General features: G+C 42.4%; 1 protein-coding gene across 3 annotated transcripts in view; it reads right to left on the bottom strand.

Annotated features, from left to right (window-relative positions):
- Window positions 1-4,396: 4,396 nt before the first annotated feature.
- The window catches only part of LOC123504984 (mediator of RNA polymerase II transcription subunit 30-like), a 33,874-nt gene continuing 16,588 nt past the window's right edge, over window positions 4,397-21,682 (bottom strand). For 2 of the 3 annotated variants that reach the window (XM_045255974.1, XM_045255972.1), the window contains exons 2-6: window positions 17,451-17,531; window positions 7,627-7,781; window positions 7,049-7,207; window positions 4,973-5,074; window positions 4,397-4,601 (exon numbers count right to left, since the gene is read on the bottom strand). In XM_045255974.1, the coding sequence (XP_045111909.1) occupies window positions 4,503-4,601; window positions 4,973-5,074; window positions 7,049-7,207; window positions 7,627-7,781; window positions 17,451-17,529 (594 nt within the window). In that variant the 5' untranslated portion in view covers window positions 17,530-17,531 and the 3' untranslated portion in view covers window positions 4,397-4,502. Of the gene's footprint in view, window positions 4,602-4,972; window positions 5,075-7,048; window positions 7,208-7,626; window positions 7,782-14,372; window positions 14,518-17,450; window positions 17,535-21,682 lie in introns of those variants that run through there. The other variant, XM_045255973.1, reaches the window with a different exon arrangement.

Genomic DNA, 21,682 nt, shown 5'->3' with positions numbered 1-21,682 from the left:
GGTAGCTTTAATCATACAGGGACTGCCATGTATAAGCTTGTGGCCTCTTGCAGCTTCCCTCTTTTCTTATGTTCTTATGTACTCCATACAAGGATGGATGTACAGAGTTAGCAGTTGGGTAAGAAAAACTGGCAGAGACACCTCAGAACATCTAACTTCATAGAAGCTGTTTTAGCCAGAGATGAGATGTGAAGTTTCTAGTAGAATGTAGAAGATGAGGACATCTGAGTGTAATTGAAGAAGAGGGGATAGTTGTTGAGGTTGTGTCAAGTTGATAGATGGAGGAATTGAGTTTTTGAAGCATTAAACACTACTAGATTTTCTATGACCCAATCAGAAATTTTAAGAGAAATCAGAAGTCAGGCATTCTGTGATGTCCCCTGAGTGATCTGTTGACTTCCTGAAGAGTTGGTCGTCTCTGAAAAGACATGGAAAGTGTAGGATGGTATCATCAGCATAGGAGTGGATAGGGCAAAAAGTTTAGCTACGATCATTAATGAATAATAGAAGCAGAGTGGGTAACATGGCAGAACCCTGAGGAACACCACTTTCGATAGATTTAGGAAAAGAACAGTGGCCATCCACCATGGCTTAGAAAGGAAACTTGAGATGAAGTTGCAGAGAGAAGAACAGAAACCATAGGTGGGCAGTTTGGAAATCAAAGCTTTTGCCAGACTATCAAAAGCTTTTAATATGTCTAACCCCACAGCAAAAGTTTTACTGAAATCTCTAAAGAAAGATGACCAAGACTTGGTAAGGAAACCAGATCACCAGTAGAGTGACATTAACAAAAGCCATACTGGTGATCAGAGAGAAGATTGTGAAGTGACAGATGTTTGAGAATCTTCCTACTGAGGACAGACTCAAAAAACATTAGATAAGGGTGGTAATTTGAAGGATTAGTACAGTCACCTTTTTTAGGAACAGGCTGCATGTAGGCAAACTTCCAGCAAGAAGGAAAGCTACAAGAAGATAGACATAGTTGAAAGAGTTTGGCCAGGCAAGGTGCAAACCTGGAAGCACAATTTTTGAAAACAATAGGAGGGAAAGCCAATCCTGGTGGTGAACATTGAAATCTCCTAGGATGGAAATCTCTGCGAAAGGATAGAGGGACAGAATGTGCTCCACTTCAGAAGTTAAATAGTCAAAGAATTTAGTATAGTCAGAGGAGTTAGAGTAGAGATAGCATTATCGCCGCATGCAAAGAGGTCTGCATGATGATAAGGAAACATGTAAACTAGCATAAGTAAATTGTATGTTAGTTAAGGTTTTAATGCTAGGGACCAAAACTGAAGTTAAGACGCCAATAGAGTGTAGTGAAGTAACGAATAAGAGTAGAGACAGGCTTGATGATGGTGGGCAAAGGAAGAGATGCGAAGATGTTTAAAGTGGAAATTGTTGAGTCTTGAGGAATATACCTCCCTTACACGATGGGTCAGCAGGTTATCCTGTCTACTACCGTCTGTGGCAGCCCCGGGACACAGGAGAGGGACAGATGGGAGCAGGGTGTTATAGAAGTAACCGTGAGTTGAGCTTGCTCCAGGCAGTTATACACACACGCACACCATATTAGTGTTCGCAGGACCCGCAACATGTAAGTGTGGTGAAGATACAGGCAACCCCCGCTTAACGAAGGTTCATACAACGAAATTTCGCTACAACGAAGGTTTCATTTTACTACCATCTGCTCATTTAACGAACACCAAACTCGCTTTAACAAAATTTTATCCAGGTAATTTTTTCCAAGTTTGAAAGCCCCGCTGTATCACGCAAGCCGACAGGCTTTTGAATACACCAGGAGCTGCCGATACTAAGGCCTGCCTCGAAAAATCCTGGGACACCTGTGGAATCAAGATCAAGATCAAATCTCGTGTACAACACATGCACCACTCACTCCCCTGTTCAAAACATTAACAGCATCGTTGTTAATGCTTTGAACAGGCTCAATTTACCACCAAAACACCCTGCAATGTGGCCTAGCATTCCTAAGAAGACCAGGAAGTCTCTTACTCTGGAAGTGAAGCTGGATATTATTCACAGACACGAGAGAGGCGAGAAAACTATAGCAATACTCGCCTCCATGTACTGTCTCTACTATTTTCAAGTCAGCAGACTCTATTAAGAAGGCAAGCTAAAAGAACCACCTGAACTCGTGACTCTACAATGGATAAAATGGAAAGCCTTCTGGAAATATGGTACATAAGTTTTGTATGTGATACAATGATACGCCCTTTGTTTACATTCCACCGGTTGTCGGTTAGTGTCTTTCCCATTTCACTCTCCCTCCCTTCATAAATTTAAGATCAACAACATTATAAAGTTACGTACATATATACATTAGTGTACATTATAATGACTTAAATTAAACTGCCTAAATGTTTAACTTCATAATTTTTGCTTTCATTAAACCTTTCACTGTACTATGATGCACTCTCGCTTTGTTTACTCTCAATGGAACTTTAAGTCGGGTTAAACTTGTTATAATCGGTTCACTTAATGAAGTTTCGCTTAACAAAGTGTTTTTTAGGAACATAACTCCTTCATTAAGCGAGGGTTGCCTGTACTCTGTATTGTGATTATTGTCATTGAGTGAATGTGTGGAATTAATCTGTGCTGTATTCTTACTGTATTGTGCATAAGTATTTAGCATGTAAAAGATCTTAAGGTTAAATAGCGGTAAGCATGACAGCACTCATTGTTTGGAGGTGTTGGAGGGGGATTAGGTATGACTCATTGAAAGGCCTTTCTCCCCATGCACTCTACCAAATAATGGTGTCAAATTGGGTACCACTGTCCGCTAGATGTAATTATTATGTAGTGTTACATAGTGTCGTCATGGCTTTCTCCTGTCATCTACAGGTTTTGACTGAATAAAATACAAATATATTCAAGTCAACGTGAAGGGTTTCCCTATCCTGACAACTAGATCGACAATGCCTTAAGGTGGCGGGAACAGATAGACAGCACAGATAAATTTAGTTAGAGAGTGACTAATGAGTTGAAGCTAGATGGAAGGAAAACTCGGAAGATTTAAGAGCGTGGGCACAAGAGCAAGATCAGTCGTTGCACACATAGATGCAACATCCAGCTTTGGAACAAAACTGAGGATAGAGAAAGTAGGAGGAACAGAACAGGGGTTACTGTTGGTTTCCTCAGACAGCTGTGTTTTGGTGAGAAAAAGAAGATGAGGATTAGTAGAGGAGAGGTGTTGTTCTACAAATTAAAAATTAGATCTAAGACTACAAATGTAACAAAAGTCAATGAAGAAAAAGTTGAGGCAGGTCGCTACCTGAAGAGCAGTCCGACCTAGGGACATTTCTGGTCCCCTCCCCAGAAGGGGACGTCGAGGTTGGATTAGGAGTGTGTGTAGTAAGTAAATGTAGTTTTGTGAGGAGGAGGAGGAGAGTTGTCTTTACAGGGTAGGCTGTAACTATCCCCTTGAGGTGTGAGACACAAAGGGAAATGTTCAGCGAGATCACAACCAGCTTTAATGGAAGATTCACAGTACCCCCTGAACTGATCCAGACCAGAATTGGTCTGGAACAGAACTAGTGCTATTAGACCTCGCTGGGAGTAAATTATTATTTCGGTAGGTGTCTACTACCTCCTCCATATATGGTATCATTTAACTGGCATTACATATCACTACTTGATTATAAAATTTTTATCCCTTCATCTTACATAGTATATATGCCAAATTTAACTTCAATATGAGCATGGAACATTGATTTGATTTCATGATTTATTTACATTCTGCTTTTGCCTGCCACTGCAGTACCACATTAAATCAAACCAAGAGATCATCAACTGCTGCATTGTCATCCATTATGATTCCACCTACATGGGGGAGAAAAGTGGAACACACCTTGATTGATTTTGTTCAGGACCAGCTGCCACTGCAGAACACCTTGCATCCCAATATTATACTTCCTTATCTTCTAGGGACAACTCCTGGAGCAACCTGCTATACTGGCTGCTTTCTTCTCTTCTAGCTAACCATTTTCACGTCCATATGTCCCCTCTTCTGCTTCTTTACTCATTCTTCTTGCAAAGCAAGTACACAGACCACACTGATAAAATATGTTCGATTAATGGCATCCATGGTTAGTGATTTCACTTCTTCTGCTGTGTTGTGTTGCCCTGCTGCTACATATGGCGTCATTGTTGTCTTTCTTGAGATGCTGTGTGTTATTATTTACTGCAATGTCTCAATGAACATGCTGTCACATGACACGATTTCACAGGAAAAGAGCGACCGTGTGATATTAGTGGTGAATTCACTATTCTTAATAGTTTTCAATCTTCCTCTTCATTCACTCAAAATATCTGGTAGGCTTTTTTTTTTTTTTTTTATATATATACTACTTTGCAGCCACATGAGAAGAAAAATTCTTAGTTTACTTGTTAGAAATATTTAATGAGAAAAGTAGTATTTCAAAAGAACTATCTCAATATTTCTATATAAAACTACCTAAATTTTTCTATTTCTATCTAAAATTATGTTAAGTATTACTCATAGCCAGCATGGTATTAACCTCCCAGATTATCTTGCGTAATTGGTCAATGATTTCCTTCATGTAGCGTGCCTTCAAGTAGAGTTGCTGCAAGAAAATGGTCATAAAAAATTACTTGGTGGAAACAAATTGTGGCAAGAAACATCAAGGGGAACATTTATGAACCAAGTCAATGACTAAGAACACATTACACAAAAGTTTTGCTGCTGAATAGTAGGTATAACAAACAACCCAGACTCAACTAAAATGTATAGCTGAATGTTTCACTATTGGTAACAAGTTACTCAGAATGCAAGTGTTAGTAAATAAATACTAATACCAATGAAAAAAGAAAACCTAATTACCTGGATTCTGAATTTCTTACAGAACACAAGATAACTAAAGTAAAGGGACACAATTATGTTTTAGACATGAAAACAAATATTTTTCAAACCGATGTTTACAAAGATGATACATACCTCTTTCAGCTCCCTGGCCTCTTCCACCAAACAACGATAGTTATCTCCTATCTTCTTATGATCTGCTCTGCTATCACCATCATCCTTATAAGGAATAAGGCTCTGCAAAACAAAACATCAGTTGATAATGACATAAGAGACTCATAAGAAATTTTGATGATTTCTATTACAGTGGAGACCCAATATTAAAACTTAAATCACTCCAAAAGGCTGTTCAAGTATCAAAAAGTTTGACAATCGATACCTATAAATCAGGCAATTTGTTCTAATCTTAGCAAAACCTCAAATTTATAAAAATTTCAATTAATTTTTTTTTTCATTTTGATTTCTACATACTGTAAGTGAAGGCTGGTGATAGATAACGTAGAAGAGGAGGGGAGAAGGGTGTGGAAAAGAAGGGAGGTTGTCCAAGGACAAGTAACCATCCATGAAAATGTCTGGTGTGATTCCTGTGAACCCACTAGTGGAGGGCTGTTGCTCACTAACACTTGCACTTTCAGTCAATTCCTTATTTTCACCACTAATAAGGTGGTTTGGTTTCTAAATGAAAAACTACAGAGAGAGAACGCAGAAGAATGTTGTTTTCTCAAGACTGCGGCAGGATTAGGGATGTGCATCGGTATCCAGTATACTGGAATACCGGTATTTTGCTTCCGTTTTACCAGAACAGGCAACCATCGCTTAACGAAGGTTCACACAACGAAATTTCGCTATAACGAATGTTTCCTTTTACTACCATCTGCTTGTTTAATGAACACCAAACTCTCTTTAAAAATTTTTATCCAGGTAATTTTTTCCAAGTTTGAAAGCCCCGCTGTAACACGCAAGTTGACAGGCTTTTGAATACACCAGCGCCTCTTGTGGACAAAACGGGTACCACTCACTCCCCTAGTTCAAAACAATAACGCAGCAGCTTGTCTTCCCTCGCTCCACATGCCACCAAAACAACCTGCAATATCGCCTAGCATTGCTAAGACCAGTAAGTCTCTTACTCTTGAAGAGAAGCTGAATATTATTCACAGACACGAGAAAGGCGAGAAAACTAATAGCATTGCTTCCCACCATGGCTTGACTCCATCTACTGTCTACCATTTTCAAGTCAGCAGACACTATTAAGAAGGCTGGTGAGATCATATCTTCCTTGCAAGCTAAAAAGAACCACCTGAACTCATGACTTTGCAATGGATAAAATGGAAAGCTTTGTGGAAATGTGGTACATAAGTTTTGTATGCGATACAATGATGCGCCCTTTGTTTACATTCCACAGATTGCCAGCTAGCATATTTCCTGCTCCACTCTCCCTCCCTTCATAAATTTAAGATCAACATTATAAAGTTACTTACATACATACATACATTAGTGTACATTATAATGACTTAGTCTTAAATTAAATTGCTTAAATGTTTAACTTCGTAATTTTTACTTTCATTAAACCTTTTACTGTACTATGATGCACTCTCGCTTTGTTTACTCTCAATGGAAGTTCAAGTCAGGGGTCAAACGTGTTATAATTGGTTTGCTTAACAAAAGGTTTTTAGGAACGTAACCCCTTCGTTAAGCGGGGGTTGCCTGTAATACCTGTATCAGAATGGGACAATGGTGGCTGTGGGGAAGGAGAGGCCAGAGCTTTGTTTACAATAATGTATGCAGCCATTTGATTACCAGATATTTTCACTACTAATAAACCTTTGGTGTTAATATAAGTTTATAAATGAAAAGCTACAGACAGAATGCAGAAGAATGTTATTCTAACAATCGTGGCAGCCCAACTGGAGGAGTTGGGGAGGGAGAGGCCAGGGAGCCTTTGTTTACAACTACGTGTGTGGATATTCAACTATCAGGTATTTTTTCGAGTATTAAATTGAACTTTTGTGTTCAAGTATTGTAAAGTTCAACTATTAATACACTTAAGTATGTATTGAGTCTCCACTGTATTTACTTACTTTATAGTGTTTGCTCTTTGAAACGTACTCATACCAGAACACAAGGGTTTCCAAGTGTTCTGGTCTCCTATAGTTAGTCTTTGCATACTTCAGTCCTGTCACACTATTTCAGTATGTTTGCCTCATCACTTGCCTCTATGTGGGTGTACTCCATTCCTGCACAGTCATCATTGACCCTGGTGTAAATTGCTCGGAGAGGCTTGAAATGTCGCTGTATAGCATTTAAATTGTCTTGAATCCTTGCTTTCTTCTCATTGCTCACTTGGGCTGCTTGTGCCGTGCCATTTGGAAGCTGTAGAAAAAAACATTGAAGGAATATAACACACCAAATCTTTATTTAATTGGCTATTTTATGAAGAGATAAACACTGCTCTGACCTACAGAAAATTATCCAAACAATGACAATAAATTATAATTATGTGTGATGCCATCAATGTTAACAGATCAGAATAATGAAATGAGATAAATTTGACATTCATAAAAGACCAAGAAATTAAGAGCACAGAAATTATGGGATTGGAAAAAATGTAGTAATATAACAATAATAAAAGATCATACGAGAAGACAAGTGAGAATAAAATGCAATGAGTATTAAGTATAAGAACAACTTCAATGAATATATACGCTACTTCCTGAACTAGATATGACAAAAGTTCAAATACTACCTATGTACAGTATTTTTAAAGCTTGATGCAAGGGGAGTAAACTCACTTGAACATTCTTTAGATGAGTAAAAACTTCACAAGTCCTCATGACAACTTCTTGGACAGTTTCACACCCAACTTTGCAAAAGAAGGCAGTGTTTCTTTGAGATTGTGCTTGTGTCTGAGAAGTGTCACCAGATCCCTGCTGTATTCCTTGCCCACCTGCAATACCAGATTTTTTCATGTAAAATCAATTTTATCTACATACTTACCCATGATTATTAATTATTGCTTAACCCGTAAGAGGTCAACCACGTACATGTACATGAAGTCTTTGCTTACTATCTGTGGTCAATCACGTACAAGTACGTTTGCCCCTTTCTTGGTTTCCATGCGTTTGAAATTCCCTCCAGCTTCAATATTTATGTTCTTTGAAGTGTCTAGCATATTTCTGCACAGTTTCCCGCCATTCTGAAATGGGCTAGTCATCCCCCTCCCCCACCCCTCCCTGCCGCCTTAGCGTGACCCAAAAAAAACGGAGCGACATTTAGTATTACTGTCATGAATATGATGTAGCTCTATGCATTGAGCCTTGTTTTGAAGAATATCACACCCTGCTGCAATACTAAAAAGCTTAGATAATGAAAGAAAAAATAATAAACAATATTTTGTGGTAAACTGAGCAAATTATTTTTTACATTATATTTACAGTATTTACAAATTTTTTTTTGTATTTTTCATTTCATTAAACATGGGTTAATTTATGAATATGTAACCATTATACACAATTTACACATGTCTCCTAGTAGAAAAATATCGATAAAACGATTAAAAAAGCCTCATTCAGAAGTTGTACGTCTGGCAGCATCACTGAGCGAGGTAAATTTAAAGCTCCAGCTGGACATTAAAAATGGCAATTTCGAACTTTAACTCTTATTGTTATTTTTCTATGCCCATTTTGAGTTATATGGAATAAAAAAAGAAAGTGGAATTTTTGGTGACCTGGATGAGTATTCGCAGGTAAATCAGTGCTGACCTCTTACGGGTTAACCCCCATTCCCACAGCAAACTTACATCATGTCTAACAGCTCGAGGAAAGAAACTAAAGAAGTACTTGAGGTGCCCTTACTCATTTTCTTTGCAGAGACATCCCACCCGTTTTCTATTCCTAGCCTAGAAGGTCATGGAGGGGAGGGAGGAAGGGAAACTCAATTCTAATTAATAATTATGGGTAAGTACATATGTATGTAGATAAAAAAGGATTTTACATTAAAAAATCTGATTTGTTATTACATATACTGCTACCCATAATTATTAATTATTGCTTAAGAACTGAGTCCCAAGTATAGGAGGGAGGATGACCTCACCCCTAAGAACAACTTTCATTCCCTAAGACACACATCCATGTCCTGGTACTGCTGGCACCATCAATATGTTCTGGTGTGGCTGAAGAGAAACACTGGGGGAGCTTCCCTGTGTTTATTGTAGAATACAAAATGTACTGGAAGCTTGGTAGCTTGGTAGCGAGTGGCCATGAGGGAGGCTTGAGAAGTAGCCGGCGGCCAGAGAGACTTGTAGTCAGAGCGGCTAGATGATGTAGCGTGATGATGTATAATTACAGTCTACACACTGGAGTGTGACTGTAGACAGTAGACTGTAGAACTAGACTGGCTGTGCAGGACAGGAGGACCAGTCAAAGAAGGAAGGCAAGCGGATTGCCAAACAGAGCGTGAGCCCGTTCCTTAAGCTGCGTTAGGAACCAGACTGAGCGTGGTGTCCCTTGGGGTAGCGGAACAATACGCAGCCCCAGTACACCATATGGTAGAACATTACATTGCTCCACGTTAACAAAGTAGTCTGTCTATGATACCCATACAAACCCAAAACTTACAAGGCGGAGGCCTGAGGTGGGCACAGCACTTGTATCCCATGACAGAGGGACAAAACCAGAGGAGTGAGAGGAGCATAACAACTCTTGCCCTGAAAACGCTCCAAGGACCTCAAACCCCACAGCGTACAACATATAGAACCGTATGTATAAGGAACCCAAAAGAAAACTTAATTAATTACCATGAGAGCCAAAACAACAGGGCCCAGAGAAAAGGTATCCAAATACCTATGAGTAATATCCCTGAGATAAAACGAAGCAAAAGTGGGCATACTCTTCCAGGTTCTTGCCCGAAGAATGGCAGGAATACTCCAAATTTTCATGAACAAGGCACTCATCACCACTGCTCTAACTTCATGTGCCTTCACCCGAACCAAGTACATTTCCTCCTCAGACACATCTATATGCGCAAGCTGGATAACCAGACATATCCAGTGGGGAAATAGTATGAGAATGCACTACACCCCAAGGCTCAGAAACCATCACAAAAAAGCAGGAGCATCTAGGACGACAGTCCCTGGTTCTACGAAGGTACTCCCTGATGGCTCTGACTGGGCACAAAAGCCTGTCCCCTTCCGAGTCGCCCTCGTACTTTGTAAGAGCAGGAATGGTGAAGTCGGACTGCGATACATCACCTGGGAGTTAGAGTCTTCGCTAGAAAATCCGTGGCTAAAGAGAAAGTCATAGAATCCCAACCCTTTGAGTGACGAACTTCCGCTGACAGTCCGTGCAGCTCACTAACTTGATGCTAAAGCCAAGAGAAAGGACGACTTTAGTGCAACGTCCCTCAAAGAAGCCAAACGCAAAGGCTCATAAGGGGACTTCATAAATGAGCGTAAAACTAAGGATAAATCCCACACAGAAATGTGTGGTGAACGACGGGGAGTCAACTTGGCATACCTCCGAAACAGAGCTAACAGATTCCTATTTTATGAGATATCCAAGCCAGCCTGCTGAGAAATGGGGACCAAAGCGGAACGATAGCCCCTAATGAATGGCAAGGACAAATGTTTAGTGTTCCAAAGAAAAATAAAAAAAGTCTGCTAAGTCCATCACAGAGGTAGAGAGAGGATGACAACCCCTTGACTCACACCAACCACAGAAGACGGACCATTTTGCCTGATAGACTCTGGCAGAGGACTGTCTGACCGGACGGGCCATAAATCTAGCAGTCTTCCGCAAAAAGCCTCTCTTTCAGAAGAGAAGCTGGAGAGTCTCCACATGTGAAGGTGAAGAGCCCCTGGCGACTTGTGAAAGAGGTGGCGATGAGGCTGGTGGAGCAGAGAGGCCCATTGCGGCAACACTCGAGGATGGTCCACAAGCAGACTCAGAAGCAGAGGAAACCAGTCTGCCTGGTGCCACCGCAGGGCAATCAGAGTCACACAAACACAAGCGGAATCTCTGACTCGAACTAGCACCTGCTGAATCAGAGAGAAGGGAGGAAAGGCGTATAGATCCAAGCCCTCCCATGGAAAGGCAAAAATGTCCTCTTTCTAAGCTCCCGGGTCGGGCAGGGGAGATACATACAGAGGTAATTGGTGATTTAAGGCAGTGGCAAACAGATCCACCTGTGGTGCAGCCCACACCTGGAAGACCTGCCTGCACACTATGGGATGCAGGGTCCACTCTGACCCCACACACTTGTGACTGAGGATGTCTGCCACTGCATTGCGCTGTCCCGGCACGAACCTCGGGAGAAGAGAGACCGAGTTGTCTTCGCACCACCAAAGAATGTCCACCGCCAGACCAAAGAGAGACTTGGACTGGGTGCCCCCCGAGTTCCCCAAATAGGCCACCACTGTCGAATTGTCTGACATGAGAGACACCACTGTGCCCGAGACTTCCTGCTGAAAGGACTGCAGAGCTCGGAAAACAGCCATCACCTCCAGGTGGTTCATGTGAAACCTCCGCTCCCGAGGAGACCACACCCCTGAGATTAGAGTCCCCCAGATGAACACCCCAACTGTGAAGGAACACGTCAGAAAACAGAGACTGTTCCGGAGGTGCCATCACCCGGATCCATCCACCAGGAGAGGTCTGCCACCAGGGAGGGTCCGACGCTGCCTTCCAATGATTTTTCAGGCACCACTGAAGGGATCGAGAGCGTACCTGGCCGCCTGGGACCAGCTTCTCCAGGGGAAGCCAGATGACCCAGGAGTGACCATAGAGACATTGTAGGGGCTTTGTCCTCTAGAAAATTCTGCGCCACTGAGAGAAACTGGCTGATCCTTTCTGGTAACGGAAAAACCAGAGCCCTTACTGAATCCAGCAGCATGCTCAGGTAAAGCTTCCTTTGGCTGGATACCAGGTCTGATTTGGGCAGATTGATCTGAATACCCAAGTGAGCACACAGCCGTAACACAGCCCGGATGGCATCTATGCATCCTTGGATAGTCGTCCCTGTGACCAACCAATTGTCCAAGTAACGGTGCAGGGAGATATCATGTCGACGAGACACTGGAGCCATCACCTTGGTGAAGACCTGCAGGGCAGTGCCGAGGCCAAAACAAAGAATTCTGAACTGAAAAACCTTGCCTCGCCACATGAACCGTAGGTACTTGCGGAACGTGGGTGGATTGGAACTTGGAAATATGCATCCCTCAGATCCAGACACCATCCAATCCCCCACATTCATAGACTTCAAAACTGATGCCACCATCTCCATCTGGAAGAGGCTGACCACTAAAAACTTGTTCAGAGTTGAGAGGTCTAACACAGGTTTCCAACTGCCTGTTACCTTCGGAACAAGGAACAGATGGGCATAAAAGCCTTCTAGCTTGCTCCCCACAAGCCCTATAGCCCCTTTGGCCAACATGTCTTGTACTACTAAGTCCAAGGCCACATGATGATCTGACCCCTCTGCATAACTCACAAACTCTATTGGTCCCCGACAAAGGAGGAGGACGCAAAAAGGGGAGGACATACCCATAATGCAGCGTCTTCACTACCCACTCTCCTGCTCCAACCTCCATCCACTCTCTCCAGTGCCGCTGCAGGCAAGTGCCCACAGGCACAGGAGAGCAAACTACTGAGATCTACCCCAACCATGGAGTCCGCCACTGCGGTCCCTGGCCCAAAAGGATCCCACTATAGCAGAAAGCTTGGGGGACTGGAGCCGACAAAGAGGAACTATGAAACACACCCCTCCTTGTCTGAACTTTTTTTATCTTGCTTCCCCGGGGCCCAGAGGCTGACCCCCGAAAAGAAGAGGCTAACCCCTGCACCACGGAAAAGAGTGCACATTGCTGAGCAGCTAAGTACTCATCTTCCTGTACCCTGGCCACCACCGCAGGGTCAAAAAGCATGTCAGAAAAGGGAGAAGAAAGGAGCTGGCACTTCTCCCTGTAAGAAAAGGTACGAGGCAACGAATCCACTACTGCCTGCCTCCATAACATAAGGAGTCTACAACATAGCTCCTCAGCAGGATGAAGAATGTCCTTATTTGCCTTGGCCAGTGCCAACAAAAATTCCAAAACATCCTGTTCTGTGTTCGAAGCAGCACCAGCCCAAGTAGCCAACACCTGGTCTGTCCAAGAGGCAATGTCAGCTATGGAGCCATACACTTTCTCCATTTGCACCAATAGGCGGGAGGATACAGAGACTGCCAGGTTGCCCACCGGCTGTAAACCCCCAACTCCTCATTAACCGGAAGAGCCAGAGAAGCCCCCTCAGGTAGATAAAAAGACCTGGCTTGTCCATACCAGTCCCTAGACAACTGAAAATTTGCAGAGCAAGGCTTAAGCTCCTTCAAGGACCTGCACTGGGCTTCCTCACGGACAGCTTGATCCATAAGCAACCACAGGAGAGAAAAAGAGGGCCGGGGGGCAAAACTGAGCCCTGTGCCCTTTCTACGAGGTGGGACAAGGAAGGAGCCTCAGGAGCAGGAAGATGAAGATAATCTCTCACCTGGCCTATGAGGTATAAAAAAGGGGGAAACACCTACTTAATTGGGAGCCACATTCTCCTCTTCATCCTCATAAGACTCGTCTGTGGAAAGAGAATGGCCAACTGGCATGGGAGCTGAAAAACACTGGCCCACTCCACTGCCACCAGGCACAGCAGTTGGTCGTCCAGCCTCAACAGAATCCTCCTTGTCAGGGCTGGATGGCTGTGTGATGTGTGTCAATTACTTTTTAAGGAATTGGGTTAAATAAACATGAAAGCAAATATAACATAATATTTAAATATACACCATACACCACACAACACATCACAGGCATAACACGATGATGGGTCAGTCCACACCTTCCACTACAGCTCCTCAGGTCCGTCTCTGCTTCACAGTAGAAGTTACCTTGGTAGAGGCTGCCACAGGTGACGCCCGGCAGGAACAGAGGGTGAAGCAATCCATAGACTCACCCTCACGAGCCACGGTCAGACAGGCGCTAGTTCTAGATGAATCCTGGGGCCGGAGACTGTAGGAAGCTCCACAGAGGTGGTTGATAGCAGCAGGCGAAGTACACACCTGTCATGAGGCAGGGCAAGGGCTGCGGCAGCTTGGTATAAGGTGGCGTGGCGTGACGGCTAAGTTCACCAGGTGAAGGTGGCGGCGATGGTGGTGAAGATGCCAAGGGTGAAAGGTGGTCGGCAGGGAGCCCAATGCTTCAGAGTAGTTTTCAGAGCATTGAACAGCTCTGGTGATGAAGGTAGCGTGGGAGAGGTGTTACCCAGCCCTGGCTTGTGAGCTGTCTGCCTGAGCCGTCACTTGATGCCGCCGACGTTGGGATGGGTGGATGGGTGGGAGAACCCGGGGATGTGTTGAAGCTGACCCGAGTTGCTTGAACACCAGAGCGAGTCGTTCGCGGCCTCTGAACCCTTGCCGCAGTTTGAAGCTGAATCCAGAGATAGGTAATGGCCGGTGTAGAATGACGACTGTTGCCCCCTCACACTCCTGAAAAATGGAAAACTGGACGGCACAGACTTACCAGGGTCCATATGATTCACACCACTGCTAGGAAGGGGATGGCTGCCTGGCATGGGAGCTGAGGGGCACACATCAACCCCTACACAAGGCACATGAGTCTGGTTGCCCAGCATGGGAGCCTTGTGGCTGGCACCAACACTCACACTCTGGGAAGGGAGAAGTCCATCAGACATAATAGTACCAAGCTCCACCCCCAAAGTATGTGGAATAGTCTCATGTACGCCTAATTCACGTGATGGGATGATAGGCTGGCTGCCAGGCATGGGAGCCATATGGCAGATGTCAACCTCAACATCCTGAAAAGGAGTCTGGCTGCCAGGCATGGGAGCTGTATGGCAGACACCGACCTCCATTTCCTGGGTAGTGGGGTGGCCACTGGGCATGGTAGACCAATGGCTGTCGCCAACCCGATCCCCATAAACACTGCCAGAGATACCAGGAGCACCGGGCATTTCCTTACCTGAACTGTGGATAAAACCATGGGAGGGGATAAGAGGCTGGCTGCCAGGCATGGGAGCCGTTTGGCAGATGCCATTATCAATATCCCGGATAGGAGTCTGGTTACCAGGCATGGGAGCTGTATGGCAATTACAGGCAACCCCCATTTAACAAAGGTTCACACAACGAAATTTTGCTACAACGAAGGTTTCATTTCACTACCATCTGCTCGTTTAACGAACACCAAACTCGCTTTAACGAAGTTTTATCCAGGTAATTTTTTTCCAAATTTGAAAGCCCCACCATATCATGCAAGCTGACAGGCTTTTGAATACACCAGGAGCTGCTGGTACTAAGGCCTGCCTCAGGAAAAATCCTGGGACCCCTATAGAATAAAGATCAAGATCAAGATCAAGCCTCTTGTGGACAACACGCACAACATTCACTCCCCAGTCAAAACATAACAGCGTCAGCAGCAGCTTGTCTTCCCTAGCTCAACTTACCACCAAAATGCCCTGCAATTGGCCTAGTGTTCGTAAGAAGATCAGGAAGTCTCTTACTCTCCAAATGAAGCTAGATATTATTCACAGACACGAGAGAGGCCAGAAAACTATAGCAGTGTTGGCCACTATCTTGACTCCATATTATACTGTCTCTATTTTCAAGTCAGCAGACTCTATTAAGAAGGCTGGTGAGACCGTATCTTCCTTGCAAGCTAAAATAACCACCTGAACTCGTGACTGTACAATGGATAAAATGGAAAGCCTTGTGGAAATGTGGTACATAAGTTTTGTATGCAGTACAATGATGCGCACTTTGTTTACATTCCACAGGTTGCCGGTTAGTGTCTTTCCTGTTTCACTCTCCCTCCCTTCATAAAGTTAAGATCATCAACATTATAAAGTTACATACATACATACATTAGTGTATATTATAATGACTTAAATTAAACTACCTAAATGTTTAACTTCATAATTTTTACTTTCATTAAACCTTTTACTGTACTATGATGCATTCTCGCTTTGCTTACTCTCAATGGAAGTTCAAATCAGGGGTTAAACTTGTTATAATCAGTTCGCTTAACGAAGTTTCGCTTAACGAAGTGTTTTTTAGGAACGTAACCCCTTCGTTAAACGGGGGTTGCCTGTACTGACCTCCGTATCCCGGGTAGTGGGGCGGCCACTGGGCAGGGCAGACCAATGGCTGTTGCTAACCCCACCCCTGTAAACAGTGTGAAAAGTACCAAGGGCACCGTGCACTGCCTTACCTGTGCCAAGAACAGCGGCAATGCAGCCACCTGTTGTGTTTGTGTCTGCAGTAGACGCAGATACCATCTCAACCTCACGACTGGCAGCACCAGCTTGCCCTGGCCTCTACACAGCCCCGCTCATACCTAGCTGGGAATTGTCTACCTGTGAAACCAGAGACTGGAAACCAGAGAAGGGAGAATCCTGTGAAGAGAAGAGAAAGAGGGAAAGCCGATCCAACGTCTCCTCCATCTTACATATGTTTATGCAGCTGCAGAGATGAAGGGGAAGACTTACGCTTACCAGAAGACGAAGCCTTCCTCCTCTCAGTACAATCTTTAATATTATCCAAAAGACGTAGAAACTGGTCATGTGACAAGGTCTTGCAGCAATCACAATGGGAAGCAAGGCTACAAAACACCTCCCTACATGACAGACATGTAGATACATATAATTGACAGTGTGTCCTATACTTGTGAAGTATGTACATGTTAGGTAGGAACACAGTAAATGTGCCCTCGTGTGAGACGGTACACTGTATAGTTACCGATTCTCACACCAGGCACCAGCACCAGGAGTAACAGGCGTACACGCGGCCCACGGCTTACCCACCTTGGTCGCCTCTGTACTTCTTGGCCCCAGAATACACCAACCAGCCTCTTTTGGTGTTTCTCTGTTAACCTACGTATCTCCGTGACGACGAAGACTCATCCCCACGTCTTCTCGCCCACACCACAAGACACTCCCCATGAGGGTCCACCGTAAGAGACAGGAGGGAATGAGAACACTTCATACACTTACAACTCCCGGTAGAAGAAAAACAAACCAAGGAGCGACGAAAGGCAAATTATTCGCTGCTGAAAAGAAAAAAACAACGAGCCAGTGAAAGAGATGAGCTGAAGACTACGTGTAAGGCTTGCGACAGCAAAGAGGCGAATGAAGGGAATCGGCCTGATTGCTGGTACCTGGGAATAGAAAACGGGCAGGGTGTCTTTGCAAAGAAAACGAGTAAGGGCACCTCAAGTATATCTTTTGTTTCTTTCCTCAAGCTGTTAGACATGATGTAAGCTTGCTGTGGAAATGGGGGTTAAACAATACTGTAATTAATAATTATGGGTAGTAGTATGTGTAATAACAAAGAAGACTTAGCCACAAGTTGCATTTTATATTTTCAAAAATATTCTGTACTGTAAAACTTGTGCTGTCTAGCTCTTACAATATACTACAATACTGAATATTATTCCTTACATGGTAAAGAAGCATTTAAGGTAAGAAGAAAACTTCCTGAGAATATTAATTTCATACTTTCATTATAATGATATCAGGAAAATTCTATTCCTTTAGCTAATAAGGAGTAACAGTAGAAACAAAAGAAGAATTACAAGTGGAAATACCTGTTTGTGGTGTGGGAGCCATCTGGCCAGTGTTGTAGGAACCCCGCATCATAGCTGGTGACCCGCTGCTCATGGCCATATCTGATAAAGTAACAGCAAATTTTTTTTTTCCAGATACAATAATATTTTATGGTTATCAATCAAATTCATGTTCATTACATTATATAGAAACAACTTAACTTCCACCCTTTGAAAGAAGCAAACAAAGTAAGAAAATGATCACCTTGAGAAGTAAGTATTCCATTAAATAAAATTTTCAATGCAATATAATGAGTTCCATCTACTATAGCTTTGTAATTTCAGCAACTCTATAATGATACTATCACTGGTTAATGTTTTCATCAACTAATCCACTATCTCTTAACCACTTTAGTACTGGGATGCATTTTTGAGATATGATTAGACAATTATATTTACATTAGGAATGATTTATGGAGGTCACTATTTTAATCCTCACATAAGTTTCTGAAGCTGTATAAAATCACCAAATAGTAACCAGAATGAATATGAACCAGAATGAATATGAGAATGCATCATGGTACTGAATGAGTTGAACTGCTCACCAAACTTATTTTATATTCTAAGAGATAACTATTTGTATGCCACTGGATTAAACAAGTTTGAAGAATATTAATCCAATATCAATGCAAAAGCAAGTTATTGCACATTCTAGTATGAAAATACAATGAGGAAGTGACAACATTGTCCAATGAATGACACATGGATACTGTTTATGTCAAGACATTCAGCAGGTTAACTTGCCTGGTTGGCACCTTAGTTAGCAAATAAGATGGTAATAGAAGCACAATGTAAAGAAGTACACAAGGGCAGCAACTATCTGCAGCTATGCCAGTCAATATAATTGTAACACAAGACAGAGTTAGCAATAAGAATGACTGAGTTGTGAACTATGTGTGGAGTACAGTACTGTACATACATGGTGTATCAATCAGTGGTTATAAGTTCAGTGAATACTGTAGATTTTTAAGTATTATTCACATTAGGTGGTTAGAAGGAGACTAGTTAGTAAATAGAGTTGGTAATAACACAGGTTTAGAGTCCAGAGATGTGTCTTGGTTAGGGTAGATGATAGGGGTCTAGTTTGCAAATTGGTGATAGAGTGAAGAGTGAACCCAGAAAAGAATGTAAAACAAACTTGAATGAAGAAATAGTTTGTAGTGCAACAACTTTGCTAAGGATTTACACAAAGTAACACCTTAGTGAGAAAAATCTCTGAAACTGAAGAGAGCTGTGAGTGTAAAAGATCTTAAATTTGTATCCCTTTGTGTCCAAAGACAAAGACAGAACAAATATTTCCTCTGGAGAAATAGTACACACACGATAAGAAGTTTTCTGATATTTTAAGGGGTCTGGATGCAGTTATGATGAGCTGGCATTAAAGACCATGGCAGATTATAAATAATTTACCTTAGGTTAGGTGGACACATTGGTAGCTAAGCACCTATCAGCACAGGCCTACAACTAAACACAATACACTTAACTAAGGTATGATCTTGAAAATATATTCAGATATGATATATGATGTTAAATTACAGAACCTCATTGAAACATCAAGAACACACTTGCCTTTGTTAAGATCAAGATCCCAGAGTTAGCAAAAGTATAGATACTCTGTCATTCTGGCATAATGTTTCCACAGCTAATGACAACAGTGAAAAGGGAAAAATAGATTCCAAAATCAACTGCAAAGATTTAACAGTTGATAAAAACTGTAGAGAGCTTGTTATTCAAATCTTATAAGCACAGCAGTGGCCCTAGCACATAACCTTGAGGTACAGCAGTAAGAGCTTTGAAAGGTAATATGGGATGGAGCACTTTTAGGGAAAGGCTAATGAAAGTGACACTCAGGTCCAAGATAAGGCTGGAGAGAATGGGAATGCCAGTCAACTTAGCCCATTGCCAACTCATCCCATTGCCAACTCGGCCCATTACCAACTCAGCCAATGACCAACTCAGACCACTGTATATCATCTCAGCTCATTGCGTATTCAATACAAAAATAAAGTAATATAATAAAAACATATAAAAATAGGATGCATGTACATGTACATCAGGTTATTACAGGAAATTACATTAATTAAAACTACTACTTTAAAGCAAGTGCACACTGCAATATGGTAGGAGCATACTCTCAGTAAATCTCTTGCAGATCTCATACCCTTATTGTACCATGATGTTTTGTGTACTTCGTACGTTGTCTTCTTAACTTTCTCTCTCTCTCTCTCTCTCTCTCTCTCTTAGCATTTCTTTCTTTTCAAACATAATTATAACAACAAACCATATACAGTGGTACTTCGAGATATGATCGCCCTAACATACAATTTTTTTTATATACAACGAAAATTTTTATATAATTTATGCCTTGAAATACGACGATATTTTTAAGATATGAATAGCCATCAGTAGGTGGCGCAGCGATCACTCAACTACCCACATCCACCCGAACATTCAGTCCATGTTGTGTATCGTTGTTCATCCTTTGTGCATGTATGTGTCTGTGCTCCTTGGCAGTGTGTATTTTTTCTTAAGTTTTGTGAACTCAAGATCATGGGTCCCAAAAGTAAAAATTGGCAAGAAACACACAAAATAGCCTGTTTTCACATACTGTAATACTTCGCTTAACGAACGTTCGTCTAACGAATTTCCGGTTTAACGTACTATATATAGTTAGACCAAAAAGTCCACATAAAGTACAACCATATCCGTTTTAGCAAATTTTCTGGGTTTGAATTTGCCGGGTGAGGGACCGAACACGGTAGCTTCGCTGTGATTGGCTGGCTCCCTGCCTGTCTCTAGCGCTCCTGGAGCTGGATCCAAGATTCTTTAACAACGTCAAAGCAGCCTCTTGAAGCAAAATGGCATCCATGAACGCTTGGAGGGATGGTGACAAGGTTGCTATCAGGTTGCTCTGAGGTTGCTGGGAACACTACCTCTCAAGGTGGTGTTATTGTCTTATATATGCATTTATCTTCACAAAACAATATTTCTATTAGCTTTTTACAAACCTTGCCCCCACGAAAGGGTTGTTTTGTAATGTATGAAGTGAAATCTTACATGGAATACCAACAAATAAAGCAGAGATGAGATCAGCCACAGACGAAGCGGGAGACTTTTGGCCACTCGGCCGCTTCTTCTTCTTCTTCTTGTGACCCTTTTGCTTGCGTGTTACTTTCATCATGATGTTTATGTTTTCACTCCTCTATTGCCTGCTATAATGGATATCATATCTTAGTATTCATATACGCTCATGCCATGAGGATAACCTCGACTCCGTGGCACTGAGTGATAGTGAATGAATTACCAATGAAATATCGCGGTATTTCATTGGTAATTCACTATCAATAGAGGAGTGGCAACAAATATCACAGGGAAAGACAACATGCCAAGCTAAAAGGGTCACAAGAAGAAGAAGAAGCGGCCGAGTGGCCGTGAGTCTCCCGCCTGCCTGTGGCTGATCTCATCTCTGCTTTATCTTTTGGTATTCCATGTAAGATTTCACTTTATGCATTACAAAACAATCTTTCTTGGGGTCAAGGTTTGTAAAAAGCTAATAGAAATGTTTTGTGAACATAAATGCAAGAATGTGAGAAAATTTGTACGTAGCTCCTCTAACTTCCAATGACTCATATGACACCATAAAAGTAGTGGTACACCAGTGGCCCAATATGCTGCCAAACGTATATATATATTTTTTTTAACCCATGTGGTATGTTGGGGACCAGCCCAGAATGCATCCCCCCCTATTTCCATTATTTCCTATGGGAAAATTATGTCCACTTAACGAATTTTCGCTCTATGAAGAGCTTTGACACCCCTATCCTGTTCGTTAAGCAGAGTCTTACTGTACTGATTACACTTAGAAATTCAATAAACAAGTGAGTACAAATGGTTTTCTGCCCACAAGCAACTCTTCCTCTTTGCAATGCAAAAAATCAGAAGTCTCTAGATGTCATGGTTACCAAAATATCACTGGTTGAATGAGGTAGTGGCTTTGCATCCGATCGCGTTCAGCTGCCTTGGCTGGAGCGAGAGAAAACAGGCCCCTTTTATCCTCTCTCTCTCTCTTGCTGTCGCCTGTTCTGATACCACTCTCATTCAAAAGTTGTCTCCCGGTAACATAGCGAGAGACCCGAGGTATAGAAGTAAGGCTCGCAGGAGAAGTGGCAGAATCAGACACAGTGAAATAACTCGCTCCCACCCTCCATCGTTGA

This window comes from Portunus trituberculatus, chromosome 17, assembly GCF_017591435.1.
Source record: "Portunus trituberculatus isolate SZX2019 chromosome 17, ASM1759143v1, whole genome shotgun sequence".
NCBI classification, from domain to species: Eukaryota; Metazoa; Arthropoda; class Malacostraca; order Decapoda; family Portunidae; genus Portunus; species Portunus trituberculatus.
The sequence above is the reverse complement of the archived record's forward strand: the minus strand, read 5'-3'. Positions and strand labels throughout refer to the sequence as shown.